General features: G+C 39.1%; 1 protein-coding gene across 2 annotated transcripts in view; it reads right to left on the reverse strand.

Annotated features, from left to right (window-relative positions):
* Nucleotides 1–18,910, reverse strand: part of C14H11orf65 (chromosome 14 C11orf65 homolog) — a 70,387-nt gene that overhangs the window by 37,715 nt on the left and 13,762 nt on the right. Inside the window, exon 3 of one of the 2 annotated variants that reach the window (XM_055422981.2) lies at nucleotides 115–168. The exons of the other annotated variant lie outside the window; for it this stretch is intronic. Within the exon in view, the coding sequence (XP_055278956.2) occupies nucleotides 115–168 (54 nt within the window). The remainder of the gene's footprint in view (nucleotides 1–114; nucleotides 169–18,910) is intronic. 2 annotated transcript variants of the gene reach the window in all.

An 18,910-nucleotide genomic window follows, 5' to 3' on the forward strand; every position in this document is an offset into this window, starting at 1 on the left:
AAAGTTAAAAGACCCATGTCAATTAGGAAAATGGTCTGTTTTTAAAAATTACATCTTTTAAACTTCATATAAATGTGCTTTAATACTACTAAGTAAGAATTTATCCATACTTACACCACCTAATCTGAATCGTACATTAATACCAGCAGCAGCATCTAGAAGTTCTGCCTATAAAAAAAAATTAGTCTTCAACATTCTATATATATCAGTTCATAATTTCTCACTCTATTATATTAAATAGCTACTGAATATTGATTACTTATGAAATAGATGAAGTGAATAAACCTCAAATAGTTAATTTTAAATTAGAAAGTATCAGAATTTATTTTCTTATAGATTCTCAATAAGTAAAACAATTTACATGATAACTGGGAAAATGATACTAAACTATATTTCCTTTCTATGTAATGTAAAAGTTTAAGTGCCAGGTGATTTGCTAGTCATAAAACAGAAGTCGTTTTTTTTTAAACACCTCAAATATATTATTTTCATATTAAATATTATCTTCTAGGTTGGGAAGATTCCCTGGAGAAGGAAAAGGCTATCCATTCCAGTATTCTGGCCTGGAGAATTCCATGGACTATACAGTCTACGGGGTCGCAAAGAGTCGGACTTGACTGAGCGACTTTCACTTTCACTCTAGGTAGATTCAGAGAAAAGAATGTGACTAGTGAATCTGAGTTTAATACCAGCTGACCTTTCCTAGCTTTTGATTTTAAATCAAAAATCCACGTTTAAATTTTGTAAGAATTGTATATAATTGGTCTTCTAAATTTTAGTGCCCCACATCAAATGGAAAATAGAGAAAAAAAATCTTGGTCCCCAACCTGTCTCCTGATTATATTTAGATAAGAAAACAGATGTTATCTTAAATTGTTCAGCCTGAAAGACAACATGAGTTTTGCATAATTTTCTAACTAAAAAATTAAATACATCCACACACATATGTTCCCTGATTTATGATGGTTTGACTTACAATTTTTCATCTTTATGGTGGTTGCAAAAGTGATACGCATTCAGTAGAAACCATACTACTAATTTTGAATTTTGATCTTTTTCCACGTTAGTGATACACTGTATGATATTCACTCTGTCCTGTGATGCTGGGCAGCAGCAGTGAGAGAGATAGAGGATACAAATACTAATATCAGAAATGAAAGACAGGCCATCACTACAGATTCCATGGACACTAAAAGGATAATGAACAAATATTATGAACAACTCTATGCCCCCAAATTTGATAACCTAAATGGATTGATTCCTTGAAAGACACAACCTATCAAAACTCACATAAGGAGAAATAGACAATCTGAATAGATCAATATCTATTAAAGAAATTGAATCAATAACTAACCATTCAAAGTTTAAAACACCATGCCTATATGAGTTCATGGGTGAATTCTACCAAACATTTAAGGAAGACAGGATAGTGGAAATCACCCAAGCTGAACAGAGAAAAAGAAAAAATAATTTAAATAAGGATAACTTAGGAGACCTCTGGGACAACATGAAGCATACTCACATTTGCATTATAGGGATCCCAGAAGGAGATGGAGAGAAATTGGCAGAGAATTTATTTAAAGAAGTAATAGGTAAAAAATTTCCCTAACCTGAGGAAAGAAACAGACATCAAGTTTCAGGAAGCATAGACAGTCCAAAATAAGATAAACTCTAAGAGGTCCTCTACAAGATACATTTAATTAAAGTAGCAAAAATTAAGGATAAAAGGGAACCTTAAAAGCAGGAAGGGAAAAATAACTAGTTACATGAAAGGGATTGCCCAAAAACTACCAGCTGACTGTTTAGCAGAAACTCTGTAGGCCAGAAGGGTGTGGCACAATATATTCAAAGTGATAAAAGGAAAAAAATCTATAACCAAGATTACTCCACCTGGCAATGCTATCATTCAAATTTGAAGTAGATACTGAGGTTTACAGGCAAGAAAAAGCTAAAGGGGTTTGGCATCATTAAACCAACTTTACAATAAACGTTAGAAGGACTCCTCTAAGGGAAAACTAGAAATATAAAAACTACGAAAGAAATATAAAAATTATGAAAGGAAAAATTTCATTCTTAAAGACAAATGTAGTAGGTAGTAGATCAACTACTACTAGGTAGTAGGGAGGATAAAAGACAAAAGTGGCAAAATAGCTAAATTAACAATAAGGAGTTAAGGGATGTAAACAAAAAAAAGCTGTAAAATATACCAAAAACATTAAACATAAGGGGGTACCAAGTACAAATTCAGGGTTGTTAAAATGCTTTCAAACTTAAAAGATCTTTAAATTTATATATATATATATATATATGTATATGTATATATATATATATCAGTTCAGTTCAGTCGCTCAGTCGTGTCCGACTCTTTGCGAACCCATGAATCACAGCACGCCAGGCCTCCCTGTCCATCACCAACTCCCAGAGTTCACTCAAACTCATGTCCATCGAGTCAGTGATGCCATCCAGCCATATCATTCTCTGTCATCCCCGTCTCCTCCCACCCCCAATCCCTCCTAGCATCAGACTCTTTTCCAGTGAGTCAACTCGTCGCATGAGGTGGCCAAAGTATTGGAGTTTCAGCTTTAGCATCAGTCCTTCCAATGAACACCCAGGACTGATCTCCTTTAGAATGGACTGGTTGGATCTCCTTGAAGTCCAAGGGATGCTCAAGAGTCTTCTCCATAAATGTGTGTGTGTATAGAAACACATACACACCTCATGGTAATCACAAGCCAAAAACTTATAATAATGATACTCAAACAATAAAGGAGAAAGGAACCCAAAATAACATAAAGATAGCCATTAAATCACAAGGGATTCGAGCAAAAGAAGAAAGGAACAAAAAAGAACTATAAAAACAATCAGAAAATAATTAACAAATGGTAATAACAACATACTTATGAGTGATTACTTTAAATGAAAATGGACTAAATGCTCCAATCAAAAGACATAGGGTGGCGGATACAAAATGGATACAAAACAAGACTCTACAATAGATCCACTTAAGATCTAGAGACACATCCAGACTGAAAGAGAGGGGACAGAAAAAAGTATTCTGTGCAATGGAAATCAAAAGAAATTCAGGGAGGAATACTTATATCAGACTAAATAGACTTTAAAACAAAGACTGCATCAAGAGACAAAGAAGGACAATGCATAATGATAAAAGGATCCAGCCAAAAAGAATATAAAACAATTTTAAATATAGATGCACTCAATATAGGAACACTTAAGTATATAAGGCAAACATTAATGGATATAAAGAGAGAAATGGACAGTAACACATTAATAATAGGGGACTTTAACACTCCATTTTCAAGAATGGACGGATCATTCAGGCAAAAGATCAGTTAGAAAACACTGACCTTAAAGAGCTCTCTCTTGGGGAGAAGGAACAAGATGGCGGAGGAATAGGACGGCGAGACCACTCTCTCCCCGACAAATTCATCAAAAGGACATTTGAACGCGGAGTAAAGTCCACAAAACAACTTCTGAATGCTGGCAGAGGACGTCAGGCACCCAGAAAAGCAGCCCATTGTCTTTGAAAGGAGGTAGGAAAAAACATAAAAGATAAAAAGCGAGACAAAAGAAGTAAGGACGGAGCTCCGTCCGGGAAGGGAGGCTTTTAAAAGAGAGAACTTTCCAAACACCAGGAAACACTCTCACTGGCGAATCTGTGGCGAGCCTTGGAAGCTCAGAGGGCCACATAACCCTCTTTTTTTTTTAAGATTTTTTAAAAACCCACAGATTACCCGCCAAACGGTAATTCCCAGCGGAGAAGCAGAGCAGACGCCTGCATTCGCCATTAGCAAGCGGGGGCTGGGCAGGGAGGAGCCAGCTGAACTGCTTAGAGAGAGGACTGGGCTTGAATGCCGCGAGAACAATTTGAGAGAACTGGGGAGAGCAAAGCAGACTGTGGGATAGCTTCCCCATGAAAAGGCGGAAAGCTCTAACCTAAGACTCGGCCAGCCCTGCTCACAGAATAAAGGACTGAGCAGAGCGAGCCGGCTGCGGCTGGCCCATCCCCCATCCCCCGCTGAGACAGGCAGGGAGCGCAGCCAGAGCCGGAACGGGCAACCGCGGCCCCAGAAAGGCATCTGATACAAACTGCACACAGGCTTGTTGCTAATCAGGACTTCTTGGGCTCGGGCCGGTCGATATCCCCCTGAGAAGGTGCGCAGGTTGTACACTCAGAAAACTGAGTGGCGGGGACTGGGGAGGCGATAAGTCGCAGAGACCGCGCTCGCCAAACACCTGGTCCCCTGAGCTGCTCGGACTGGGGAAGGCACAAAACGCAGGCCCAACCAAGTCTGCGCCTTTGTGGAGTACCTGAGAACCTGAACTTGAGCAGCTCAGACCTGGGAAGTGCATACAACCCAGCGCCGGCCTTGGACAGTTCCCAGCAGAGCAACCTAGAGCCTGCGCAGTGTAGACTGGGACAGCATACGTGCTGTGAGCGGGGGCAAACCCAGTGTGGCTGAGACGCTGCGAGCACTCCCCACAGACGCCAGAGATATTCGTCTGCAACGTTCCTCCCTTCCCAGAACAGGACTGAACAACTGAGCCTTAAAAAGTGTCCACCCACCCCCTAGTATCAGACACTGAAGAGACCAGCAAACAGAAGCTAAAACAGAGGGAACCACCTTGGAAATGACAGATAGAGACGTCTAGAGGCTACTCCAAGAATAAGACCAAAAACCAGAGGCAAGAGGCTTAAGGCCGAATCCTGAGAACACCAGAGAACTCCTGACTCCAGGGAACATTAATCGATAGGAGCTCATCAAACGTCTCCATACCTACACTAAAACCAAGCACCACCCAAGGGTCAACAAGTTCCAGAGCAAGACATACCATGCAAATTCTCCAGTAACACAGGAAACTAGCCCTGAGCTTCAATATACAGGCTGCCCAAAGTCACTCCAAACCCACTGACATCTCATAACTTATTACTGGACACTTCATTGCACTCCAGAGAGAACAAATCCAGCTCCACCCACCAGAACACCGACACAAGCTTCCATAACCAGGGAACTTTGACAAGTCACCTGTCCAACCCCACACACAGAGAGGAAACTACATAATAAAGAGATCTCCACAAACGGCCAGAAGAGGGAAAGGCCACCCCAAGCAAAGCATTATAAGCAAGATGAAGAGGCAGAGAAATACCAAGCAAGTAAAGGAACAAGATAAATGCCCACCAACACAAACAAAAGAGGAAGATATAGGGAATATACCTGATAAAGAATTACGAATTTTGCTGGTGAAAATGATTCAAAATCTTGAAAGCAAAATGGAGTTACAGATAAATAACCTGGAGAAAAGGATTGAGAAGATGGAAGAAAGGTTTAAGAAGGACTTAGAGGAAATAAAAAAGAGTCAATATACAATGAATAATGCAATAGATGAGATCAGAAACACTCTGGAGGGAACAAACAGTAGAATAACAGAGGCAGAAGACAGGATAAGCGAGCTAGAAGATAGAATTGTAGAAATAAATGAAACAGAGAGGAAAAAAGAAAACCAAATTGAAAGAAATGAGAACAATATTAGAGACCTCTGGGACAATGTTAAACGCTCCAACATTCGAATCATAGGAGTCCCAGAAGAAGAAGACAAAAAGAAAGACCATGAGAGAATACTTGAGGAGATAATAGTTGAAAACTTCCCTAAAATGGGGAAAGAAATAATCACCCAAGTCCAAGAAACCCAGAGAGTCCCCAACAGGATAAACCCAAGGCGAAATACTCCAAGACACATATTAATCAAATTAACAAAGATCAAACACAAAGAACAAATATTAAAAGCAGCAAGGGAAAAACAGCAAATAACACACAAGGGGATTCCCATAAGGATAACAGCTGATCTTTCAACAGAAACTCTTCAGGCCAGGAGGGAATGGCAAGACATACTTAAAGTGATGAAAGAAAATAACCTAAAGCCCAGACTACTGTACCCAGCAAGGATCTCATTCAAATATGAAGGAGAAATCAAAAGCTTTACAGACAAGCAAAAGCTGAGAGAATTCAGCATTACCAAACCAGCTCTCCAACAAATGCTAAAGGATCTTTTCTAGACAGGAAACACAGAAAGGGTGTATAAACTAGAACCCAAGGCAATAAAGAAAATGGCTACGGGATCGTACTTATCAATAATTACCTTAAACGTAAATGGGTTGAATGCCCCAACCAAAAGACAAAGGCTGGCTGAATGGATACAAAAACAAGACCCCCATATATGTTGTCTGCAAGAGACCCACCTCAAAACGAGGGACACATACAGACTGAAAGTAAAGGGCTGGAAAAAGATATTCCATGCAAATAGAGACCAAAAGAAAGCAGGAGTAGCAATACTCATATCAGATAAAATAGACTTTAAAACAAAGGCTGTGAAAAGAGACAAAGAAGGAAACTACATAATGATCAAAGGATCAATCCAAGATGAAGATATAACAATTATAAATATTTATGCTCCCAACATAGGAGCACCACAATATGTAAGACAATTACTAACAAGTATGAAAGGGGAAATTAACAATAATGCAATAATAGTGGGAGATTTTAACACCCCACTTACATCTATGGATAGATCAACTAAACAGAAAATTAACAAGGAAACACAAACTTTAAATGATACAATAGACCAGTTAGACCTAATAGATATCTATAGGATATTTCACCCCAAAACAATGAATTTCACCTTTTTCTCAAGCGCACACAGAACCTTTTCCAGGATAGATCACATCCTGGGCCATAAATCTAGCCTTGGTAAATTCAAAAAAGTTGAAATCATTCCATGTATCTTTTCTGACCACAATGCAGTAAGATTAGATCTCAATTACGGGAGAAAAACTATTAAAAATGCCAACATATGGAGGCTGAACAACACGCTGCTGAATAATGAACAAATCATAGAAGAAATCAAAAGAGAAATCAAAATATGCATAGAAATGAATGAAAATGAAAACACAACAACCCAAAACCTCTGGGACACTGTAAAAGCAGTGCTAAGGGGGAAGTTCATAGCAATACAGGCACACATCAAGAAACAAGAAAAAAGTCAACTAAATAACCTAACTCTACATCTAAAGCAACTAGAAAAGGAAGAAATGAAGAACCCCAGGGTCAGTAGAAGGAAAGAAATGGTAAAAATTAGGGCAGAGATAAATGCAAAAGAAACAAAAGAGACCATAGCAAAAATCAACAAAGCCAAAAGCTGGTTCTTTGAGAAAGTAAATAAAATTGACAAACCGCTAGCCAGACTTATCAAGAAACAAAGGGAGAAGAACCAAATCAATAAAATTAGAAATGAAAATGGAGAGATCACAACTGACAACACAGAAATACAAAGGATTATTAGAGAATACTATCAGCAATTATATGGCAATAAAATGAATAACCTGGAAGAAATGGAAAAATTCCTGGAAAAGTACAACTTTCCAAAACTGAACCAGGAAGAAACAGAAAATCTGAACAGACCCATCACAAGCACGGAACTAGAGGCTGTAATCAAGAATCTTCCAGCAAACAAAAGCCCAGGTCCAGACAGCTTCACAGCCGAATTCTACCAAAAATTTAGAGAAGAGCTAACACCTATTCTACTCAAACTCTTCCAGAAAATTGCTGAGGAAGGGAAACTTCCAAACTCATTCTATGAGGCCACCATCACCCTAATCCCAAAACCTGGTAAAGACCCCACAAAAAAAGAAAACTACAGGCCAATATCACTGATGAACATAGATGCAAAAATCCTTAACAAAATTCTAGCAATCAGAATCCAACAACATATTAAGAAGATCATACATCATGACCAAGTGGGCTTTATCCCAGGAATGCAAGGATTCTTCAATATCCGCAAATCAATCAACGTAATACACCACATTAACAAACTGAAAAATAAAAATCATATGATTATCTCAATAGATGCAGAGAAAGCCTTTGACAAAATTCAACATCCATTTATGATAAAAACCCTCCAGAAAGTGGGAATAGAAGGGACATACCTCAACATAATAAAAGCTATATATGACAAACCCACAGCAAACATTATCCTCAATGGTGAAAAACTGAAAGCATTTCCCCTAAAGTCAGGAACAAGACAAGGGTGCCCACTCTCACCACTACTATTCAACATAGTTCTGGAAGTTTTGGCCACAGCAATCAGAGCAGAAAAAGACATAAAAGGAATCCAAATTGGAAAAGAAGAAGTAAAACTTTCACTGTTCGCTGATGACATGATCCTCTACACAGAAAACCCTAGAGAGTCTACCAGAAAACTAGTAGAGCTAATCAATGATTACAGTAATGTTGCAGGATATAAAATCAACACACAGAAATCCCTTGCATTCCTATACACTAATAATGAGAAAATAGAAAGAGAAATGAAGGAAACTATTCCATTCACTGTTGCAACAAAAAGAATTAAATACTTAGGAATATATCTACCTAAGGAAACAAAAGACTTGTACATAGAAAACTATAAAACACTACTGAAAGCAATCAAAGAGGACACTAATAGATGGAGAAATATACCATGTTCATGGATTGGAAGAATAAATATTGTAAAAATGAGTATACTACCCAAAGTAATTTATACATTCAATGCAATCCCTATCAAGCTACCAACGATATTTTTCACAGAACTAGAACAAATAATCTCACAATTTATATGGAAATACAAAAAACCTCGAATAGCCAAAGCAATCTTGAGGAAGAAAAATGGAACTGGGGGAATTAGCCTGCCGGACTTCAGGCTCTACTACAAAGCCACAGTCATCAAGACAGTATGGTACTGGCAGAAGACAGAAATATAGATCAATGGAACAAAATAGAAAGCCCAGAGATAAATCCACTCACCTATGGACACCTCATCTTTGACAAAGGAGGCAAGAATATAAAATGGAGAAAAGACAGTCTCTTTAACAAGTGGTGCTGGGAAAACTGGTCAGCCACGTGTAAAAGAATGAAACTAGAACACTTCCTAACACCATACACAAAAATAAATTCAAAATGGATTAGAGAGCTAAATGTAAGACCAGAAACTATAAAACTCCTAGAGGAGAACGTCGGCAAAACACTCTCCAACATAAATCACAGCAGGATCCTCCATGACCCACCTCCCAGAATATTGGAAATAAACGCAAAAATAAACAAATGGGACCTAATTAAAGTCAAAAGCTTCTGCACAGCAAAGGAAACTATAAGCAAGGTGAAAAGACAGCCTTCAGAATGGGAGAAAATAATAGCAAATGAAGCAACTGATAAAGGATTAATCTCCAAAATATACAAGCAGCTCCTGCAGCTCAATTCCAGTAAAATAAATGACCCAATCAAAAAATGGGCCAAAGAACTAAACAGACATTTCTCCAAAGAAGACATACAGGTGGCTAACAAACACATGAAAAAAGTCTCAACATCCCTCATAATCAGAGAAATGCAAATCAAAACCACAATGAGATACCATTTCACTCCAGTCAGAATGGCTGCTATCCAAAAGTCTACATGCAATAAATGCTGGAGAGGATGTGGAGAGAAAGGAACCCTCTTACACTGTTGGTGGGAATGCAAACTAGTACAGCCACTATGGAGAACAGTGTGGAGATTCCTCAAAAAACTGGAAATAGAACTGCCATATGATCCAGCAATCGCACTCCTGGGCATACACACCAAGGAAACCAGAATTGAAAGAGACACATGTACTCCAATGTTCATTGCAGCACTGTTTATAATAGCCAGGACATGGAAGCAACCTAGATGTCCATCTGCAGACAAATGGATAAGAAAGCTTTGGTACATATACACAATGGAGTATTATTCAGCCATTAAAAAGAATACATTTGTATCAGTTCTAATGAGGTGGATGAAACTGGAGCCTATTATACAGAGTGAAGTAAGCCAGAAAGAAAAACACCAATACAGTATACTAACGCATATATATGGAATTTAGAAAGATGCAAATGATAACCCTGTATACAAGACAGCAAAAGAGACACAGATGTATAGAACAGTCTTTGGGACTCTATGGGAGAGGGTGAGGGTGGGATGATTTGGGAGAATGGCATTGAAACACGTATGTTGTCATGTGTGAAACGAATCACTAGTTCAGGGTCAATGCATGTTATAGGATGCTCGGGGCTGGCATGTGGGGATGACCCAGAGGGAGGATAAAGGGAAGAGGGAGGTGGGAGGGCGGTTCAGGAGGGGGAACTTATGTAAACCCGGGGCGAATTCATGTCAATGTATGGCAAAACCAACCAATATAATATTGTAAAATAATTTGCCTCCAATAAAAATAAATTAATTACCAAAAAAAAAAAAAGAGCTCTCTCTTTCTCTTGATGTGTCTGGATAATGTGTCATCAGTTTAGTTTTTCTCAAAGTAACACCTCTTAGTTTCATTAATCTTTCCTGTTTTTGTTTTTTTTTTTTTTTGGTTTCTATTTCATTAATTTCTGCTCTGATCTTCATGATTTCATTCCATTAATTTTGGGTTTTTTCTTTTTCTAGCTCTTTTAGATGTAAAAGAAAAGGTGCTCAACATTGCTAATCATTAGAGAAATGCAAGTCAAATCCACAATGAGATATCCCACACTATCAGAATGGTAGTTCTTCTTCAAAAAAAAGGGACAGGGCTCAAATCAACAAAATTAGGAATGAAAAAGGAGAAACTGTAAGTGAATCGTTCGCAGAAATACAAAGGATCATAAGAGACTACTACAAGCAACTATATGCCAATAAAACTGACAGCCTGGAAGAAATGAACAAATTCTTGGAAAGGCACATTTTCACAGACTGAACCAGGAAGAATTAGAAAATATTAACAGACCAATCACAAGTAATGAAATTAAAACTATAATTAAAACTCTTCCAACAAACAAAAGTCTATGACCAAATAGCTTCATAGGAAAATTCTATCAAACATTTAGAGAAAAGCTAACACCTATCCTTCAAAAGTCTTCCAAAAAACTACAGAGGGAGAAAAACTCCCAAATTCATTCCACAAGGCCATTATCACTATCACCCTCATACCAAAAGCAGACGAACATATCACAAAAAAGGAAAATTATAGACCAATAACATTAATGAACATAGATGCAAAAATCCCCAACATAATACTAGTAAACAGAATCCCACACAGCACATTAAAAGCATAGTATACCATTTTCAAGTGGAATTTATCCAAAGGATGTAATGATTCTTCAATATATACAAATCAATCAATGTGATATACCATATTAAAAAGTAAAGATTAAAAATAATATGATCATCTCAAGAGATGCAGATAATGTTTTTAACAAAATTTAGCACCTATTTATCATAAAAATTCTCCAGAAAATGGGCATAGAGGGAAACTACCTCAATATAATAGGAGCCATAAACAACAAACCCACAACTAACAACATTCTAACTGGTGAAAAACTGAAAGCATTTCCTTTAGGATCAGGAACAAGAAAAGGACATAGACCCTTGAAATTTGTTTTGAAATAGTTTTAGAAGTCCTAGCCCTTGAACTTTTAAAAAAAATAGTTTTAGAAGTCCTAGCCATGGCAACTGGAGACAAGAAATAAAAGTAATCCAAACTGGAGAAGTAAAATTGTCACTGTTGCAGATGACATCATGTGACACCTGGAAAATCCTAAAGATACCACCAGAAAACTACCCAGCTCAGTTCAGTTCAGTGGCTCAATCACGACCGAATCTTTACGACCCCATGGACTGCAGCACGCCAGGTTTCCCTGTCCATCACCAACTCCCAGAGCTTGCTCAGACTCATGTCAATTAAGTTGGTGATGCCATACAACCTTCTCATCCTCTGTCGTCCCCTTCTCCTCCTGCCTTCAATCTTTCCCAGCATCAGGATCTTTTCCAATGAGTCAATCTTCGCATCAGGTAGCTAAAGATTTGGAGCTTCAGCATCAGTTCTTCCAATGAATATTCAGGACTGATTTCCTTTGGGATTGACTGGTTGGAATCTCTTGCAGTCCAAGGAACTCTCAAGAGTTTTCTCCAACATCACAGCTCAAAAGCATCAATTCTTCAATGCTCAGCTTTCTTTATGGTCCAACTCTCACATCCATACAAGACTACTGGAAAAACCATAGCTTTGACTAGATTAACCTTTCTTGGCAAAGCAATGTCTCTGCTTTTTAATATGCTGTCTAGGTTAGCCACAGCTTTTCCAAGAGCAAGTGTCTTTTAATTTTATGGTTGCAGCCACCATCTGCAGTGATTTTGAAGCCAAGAAAAAGTCTGTCACTGCTTACATTGTTTCCCCATCTATTTGGTGTCATCTGCATATCTGAGGTTATTGATATGTCTCCTGGCAATCTTGATAACAGCATGTGCTTCACCCAGCCTGGCATTTTGCATGATGTATTCTGCATATAAGTTAAATAAGCAGGGTGACAATATACAGTCTTGACATACTCTTTTCACAATTTGGAACAAGTCCTGGTTATAACTGTTGTTTCTTGACCTGCATACAGATTTTTCAGGAGGCAGGTAAGGTGGTCTGGTATTCCCATCTCTTGAAGAATTTTCCACAGATTGTTGTGATCCATACAGTCAAAGTCTTTGGCGTAGTCAATAAAACAGAAATAGATGTTTTTCTTGAACTCTCTTGCTTTTTCTCTGATTCAATGGATGTTGACAATTTGATCACTAGTTCCTCTGCCTTTTCTAAATCCAGCTTGAACATCTGGAAGTTCTCAGTTCACATACTGTTGAAGCCTAGCTTGGAGAATTTTGAGCATTATTTTGTTAGTGTGTGAGATGAGTGCAATTGTGCAGTAGTTTGAACATTCTTTGGCATTGCCTTTGGGATTGAAAGTATGGCAAAACCAATACAATAATGTAAAGTAATTAGCCTCCAATTAAAATAAATAAATTGAAAAAAAAAAGAAAACTGACTTTTCCAGTCCTGTGACCATGGATGAGTTTTCCAAATTTGCTGGCATATTGAGTGCAGCACTTTCACAGCATCATCTTCTAGATTTGAATAGCTCAGCTGGAATTCCATCACCTCCACTAGCTTTGTTTGTAGTGATACTTCCTAAGGTCCACTTGACTTCGCACTCCAGGACATCTGGCTCTAGGTGAGTGATCACACCATTGTGGTTATCTGGGTCATGAAGATCTTTTTTGTACAGTTCTTCTGTGTATTCTTGCCACCTCTTCTTAATATCTTCTGCTTCTGTTAGGTCCATACCATTTCTGTCCTTATTGTGCCCATCTTTGCATGAAATATTCCCTTGGTATCTTTAATTTTCGTGAAAAGATCTCTAGTCTTCTCCTTTCTATTGTTTCCCTCTATTTCTTTTTATTGATTACTGAAGAAGGCTTTCTTATCTCTCCTTGCTGTTCTTTGGAACTCTGCATTTAAATGGATATATCTTTCCTTTTATCCTTTGCTTTTAACTTCTCTTCTTTTTTAGCTATTTGTAAGACCTCCTCAGAAAACCATTTTGCCTTTTTGCATCTCTATTTCTTGGGGATAGTTTTGATCACTGCCTCCTATACAATGTCATGAACCTCTGCCCATAGTTCTTCAGGCATCTGTCTATCATATCTAATCCCTTGAATCTATTTGTCATTTCCACTGTATAATTGTAAGGGATTTGATTTAGGTCATACGTGCATAGTCTATTGGTTTTCCCTACTTTCTTCAATTTAAGCCTGGATTTGGCAATAAGGTGTTCATGATCTGAGCCACAGTCAGCTCCTGGTCTTGTTTTTGCTGATTGTATAGAGTTTCTCTATCTCTGACTGTAAAGAATATAATCAATCTGATTTCAGTATTGACCATCTGGTGATGTCCATGTGTAGAGTCATCTCTTGTGTTGTTGGAAGAAGGTGTTTGCTATGACCAGTGCGTTCTCTTAGCAAAACTCTTGTGAGCCTTTGCCCTGCCTCATTTTTACTCCAAGGCTAAACTTGCCTGTTATTCTAGGTATCTCTTGACTTCCTACTTCTGCATTCCAGTCCCCTACAATGAAAAGGACATATTCTTTGGTGTTAGTTTTAGAAGGTCTTGTAGGTCATTACAGAACCATTCAACTTCAGCTTCTTCAGCATTAGCAGTTGCTGAATCCAAGTGGCACAGACTTGGATTATTGTGATACTGAATGGTTTGCCTTGGAAATGAACAGAGATCATTCTTTTTTGAGATTGCAACCAAGTACTGCAGTTCAGATTCTTTTGTTGACTATGAGGGTTATTCCATTTCTTCTGAGGAATTCTTGACCACAGTAGTAGATGTAATGGTCATCTGAATTAAATTCACCCATTCCAGTCCATTTTAGTTCACTAATTCCTAAAATGTCGATATTTACTCTTGCCATCTCCTGTTTGACCACTTCCGATTTGCCTTGATTCATGGACCTAACATTCCAGGTTCCTATGCAATATTCTTCTTTACAGCATCGGACTTTACTTCCATCACCAGTCACATCCACAACTGGGTGTTGTTTTCGCTTTGGTTCCGTCTCTTCATTCGTTCTGGAGTTATTTCTCCACTTTTCTCCAGTAGCATATTGGGCACCTACTAACCTGGGGAGTTCATCTTTCAGTGTTCTATCTTTTTGCCTTTTCATACTGTTAATGGTATTCTCAAGGCAAGAATACTGAAGTGGTTTGACATTCCCATTCTCCTTCCAGTGGACCACGTTTTGTCAAAACTCTCCATCATGACTCATCCGTCTTGGGTGGCCCTACACGGCATGGCTCATGGTTTCACTGAGTTAGACAGGCTCTGGTCCATGTGATCAGTTTGGCTAATTTTCTGTGATTGTGGTTTTCTTTCTGTCTGCCCTCTGCTAATGAAGGATAAGAGGCTTATGGAAGCTTCCTGATGGGAGAGACTGACTGTGGGTAAAACTGGGATTTGTTCTGATGGGAACATGCTCAGTAAATCTTTAATCTAATTTTCTATTGATTTTCTGTTGATGGGTGGAGCTATTTTCCCTCCCTGTTGTTTGGCCTGAGGCCAAACTGTCGACCCAGCCTCCACTGGAAACTCACAGGCAAGTATGCCTCAGTCTCTTGTGGGGCCACTGCTCCTTTCTCCTCGTGCACACTTGGCTTTCTTTGTGCCCTCCAAGAGTAGGTTTCCACAGTCCTGTGGAAGTTCTGTAATCAAATCCCACTGGCCTCCAAAGTCAAATTCCCTGGGGGTTCTCAGTCTCTTTGCCAGATCCCCAGGTTGGGAAATCCGTTGTGGGTCCTACAACTTTCTCAACAGTGTGAGAATTTCTTTGGTATAATAGTTCTGCAGATTGTGGGTCATCTTCTTGGAGGCTCTGTGGTGGGTAACCCTGTGTGACCCAGGTCTTCTGCAGCCAGTGCCCCTGTCCCTGTGGCAGGCCACTGCTGACCTGTACCTCCACAGGAGACACTCAAACACTCAAAGGTCTGACTCAGTCTCTGTGGGGCCTCTGGGTCCTGGTGCACATAAGGTTTTGTCTATTCTGCCATCCTGCTGGAAAACTACTAGAGCTCATCAATGAATTCAGTAAAGCTGCAAGTTACAAAATTAACACACAGAAATCTTGCATTCCTATATACTAACAAAAAAAATCATAAAGAGATATTAAGGAAACGATTCCATTTACCATTGCAACAAAAAGTATAAAATAGCTAGGTTTTCCAATAAAGGTCTGTCTAGTCAAAGCTATGGTTTTTTTGGTAGTCATATATGGATATCAGTTGGACCATAAAGAAAGCTGAGCTCCAAAGAATTGATGCCTTTGAACTGTGGTGTTGGAGAAGACTCTTGAGAGTCCCTTGGACTGGAAGGAGATCAAACCAGTCAATTCTAAAGGAAATCAGTCCTGAGTATTCATTGGAAGGAGTGATGCTGAAGCTGAAACTCTAATATTTTGGTCATCTGATGTGAAGAACTGACTCACTGGAAAAGACACTGATGCTAGAAAAGATTAAAGGCAGGAGGAGAAGGGGGCGACAGAGGATGAGATGGTTGAATGGCATCACTGACTTGATGGACATGAGTTTGAGCAGGCTCTGGGAGTTGGTGATGGACAGGGAAACTGGGCATGCTGCAGTCCATGGGGTCACAAAGAGTTGGACACAACTGAGTGACTGAACTGAAATGAACTGATACCTACCAAAAGAGGCAAAAGACCTGTGCTCAGAAAACCATAAAACACAAATGAAACAAATGAAAGATGCACAAACAGATGAAGAGACATACTATGTTCTTGGTTTGGTAAAATCAATATTGTGAAAATGACTGTACTACCGAAAGCAAGCTACAGATTCAGTGCATTCCCTATCAAATTACCAATGGCATTCTTCACAGAGTTGGAAGAAAAATCTTTACATTTTCTATGGAAACACAAAAGATCCTGAAAGTCAAATCAGTCTTAAGAAAGAAATATGGAACTTGAGGAATCAGGCTCCCTGATTCCTGAAGTCCCTGAAGTCAAGGGACTTCACAGTATACAAAGCTACAGTAATCAAGACTGTATAGTATAGGCACAAAAACAGAAATATAGATCTGTGGTTCAAAATAGAAAGCCCAGAGATAAACCTGCCGACATATGGTCACGTAATCTACAACAAAGGAAGCAACGATATACAATGGAGAAAAGACGGCCTCTTCAATACATGTTGCTGGAAAAACTGGACAGCAACATATAAAAGGATGAAAGTAGAACACTACCTAACACCATACACAAAAATAAACTCAAAATGGGTGAAAGACCTAAATGTAAGACTGCTGCTGCTGCTGCTAAGTCACTTTAGTCGTGTCCGACTCTGTGCGACCCCATAGACGGAAGCCCACCAGGCTCCCCTGTCCCTGGGATTCTCCAGGCAAGAACACTGGAGTGGGTTGCCATTTCCTTCTCCAATGTGTGAAAGTGAAAAGTGAAATGTAAGACTAGATAGTATAAAACTCTTAGAGGGAAATAGGAAAACCACTCTGTGACATAAACCACAGCAAGATCTTTACTTTTTAAATATATATATATTTTTAACCTTTTAATTTATTTATTTTTAATTGAAGGATAATGATTATTACTTTGCAATATTTTGTTGATTTCTGCCATATATCAACATGAATCAGCCATATGTATACCTATGTCCCCTCCCTCTTGAGATTCCCTTCCACCTCCCACCCCATCCGACCCCCCCTCTAGGTTTTCAGAGGCCTGGTTTGAGCCCCTGTGTTACACAGCAAATTCCCACTGGCCATCTATTTTACATATGGTAGTGCATATGTTTCCATGTTACTCTCTCCATTTTTCCCACCCTCTCCTCTCTCTCCTGTGTCGACAAGTCTGTTCTCAATGTCTGTGTCGCCACTGCTGCCCTATAAATAGGTTCATCAGTACCATCTTTCTAAATTCCATATATATGTGTCCATATACTATATTTGTTTTTCTCTTTCTGACTTACTTCACTCTGTATAATAGGCTCTAGATTCATCCACCTCATTAGAATGACTCAAATGCATTCCTTTTTATGGCTGAGTAATATTCCATTGTATGTATATACCACAGTTTCTTTATCTATCTGTCCATGGATAGCCAGGCTGCTTCCCTGTTCTAGCTATTGTAATAGTGCTGCAATGAACGCTGGGGGTACATGCATCATTTTCAATTATTGTTTTCTCAGGGTATATGCCCAGTAGTGGAATTGTTGGGTCATATGATACTTACAAGGGCTTCCCAGGTGGCGCAAGTGGTAAACAACCTGCCTGCCAATGCAGGAGACATAAGAGATGTGGGTTTGATCCCTGGGTCAGAAAGATCCCCCAAATGGCAAACCACTCCAGTATTCTTGCCTGGAGAATCCCCATGAACAGAGGAGGCCAGAGGGCTTCAGTCAACAGGGTCACAAAGAGTTGGACAAGACTGAAGTGACTGAGCACTCAAGCACCCACAGTAGTTTTATTCCTAGCTTTTAAAGGAATCTCCATACTGTTCTCCTGAAACTCCAATACTTTGGTCACCTGATGTAAAGAGCTGATTCATTTGAAAAGACCCTGATGCCGAAAGATTGAAGGCAGGAGGAGAAGGGGACGACAGAGGATGAGATGGTTGGATGGCATCACTGACTCAATGGACATGAGTTTGGGTAAACTCCAGGAGTTGGTGATGGAAAGGGAAGCCTGGCGTGCTGTGGTTCATGGGGTTGCAAAGTCAGACATGACTACGCGACTGAACTGATACTGTTCTCCATAGTGGCTGTATCAATTTCAGTTCAGTTCAGCTGCTCAGTCGTGTCCAACTCTTTGCAACCCCATGGACTACAGCACACCAGGTTTTCTGTCCGTCACCAACTCCCAGAGCCTGCTCAAACCCATGTCCATCAGGTTGGTGATGCCATCCAACCATCTCATACTCTATTGTCCCATTCTCCTCCTGCCTTCAATTCTTCCCAGCAACAGGGTCTTTTCCAATGAGTCAGTTCTTCACATCAGAAGGCCAAAGTATTACATTCCCCCCAACAGTTCAAAAGCAGGATTTTTTTGACCCACCTCCTTGAGTTAAGAAAAAACTTTTTTTTAGTGGGACTTAAAAGCTGTTGCACACAAAGAAAACCATAAATGAAATGAAAAGACAATCCTCAGAATGTGAGAAAATATTTGCAAACAAAGCAATGAATGAAGGATTAATCTCCAAAATATAAAAACAGCTCATTGAACCTAATATATATAAAAAAACCAAATAACCCAATCAAAAAAATGGGTAGAAAACTTAAACAGACACGTCTCCAAAGATGAGAAACTGATGACAAAAGGCACATAAAAAGATGCTCAACATTGCTAATTATTAGAGAAATGCAAATCAAAAGTACGATGAAGTATCATTTTATACTGGTCAGAATGGCCATCATAAAAAAAATCTACAAACAATAAATGCTGGAGAGGATGTGGAGAAAAGGGAGCCCTT

The sequence above is a fragment of the Moschus berezovskii genome, chromosome 14 (assembly GCF_049115385.1).
Source record: "Moschus berezovskii isolate FMDL1 chromosome 14, NW_MosBer_1.0, whole genome shotgun sequence".
In the NCBI taxonomy this organism is placed as follows: Eukaryota; Metazoa; Chordata; class Mammalia; order Artiodactyla; family Moschidae; genus Moschus; species Moschus berezovskii.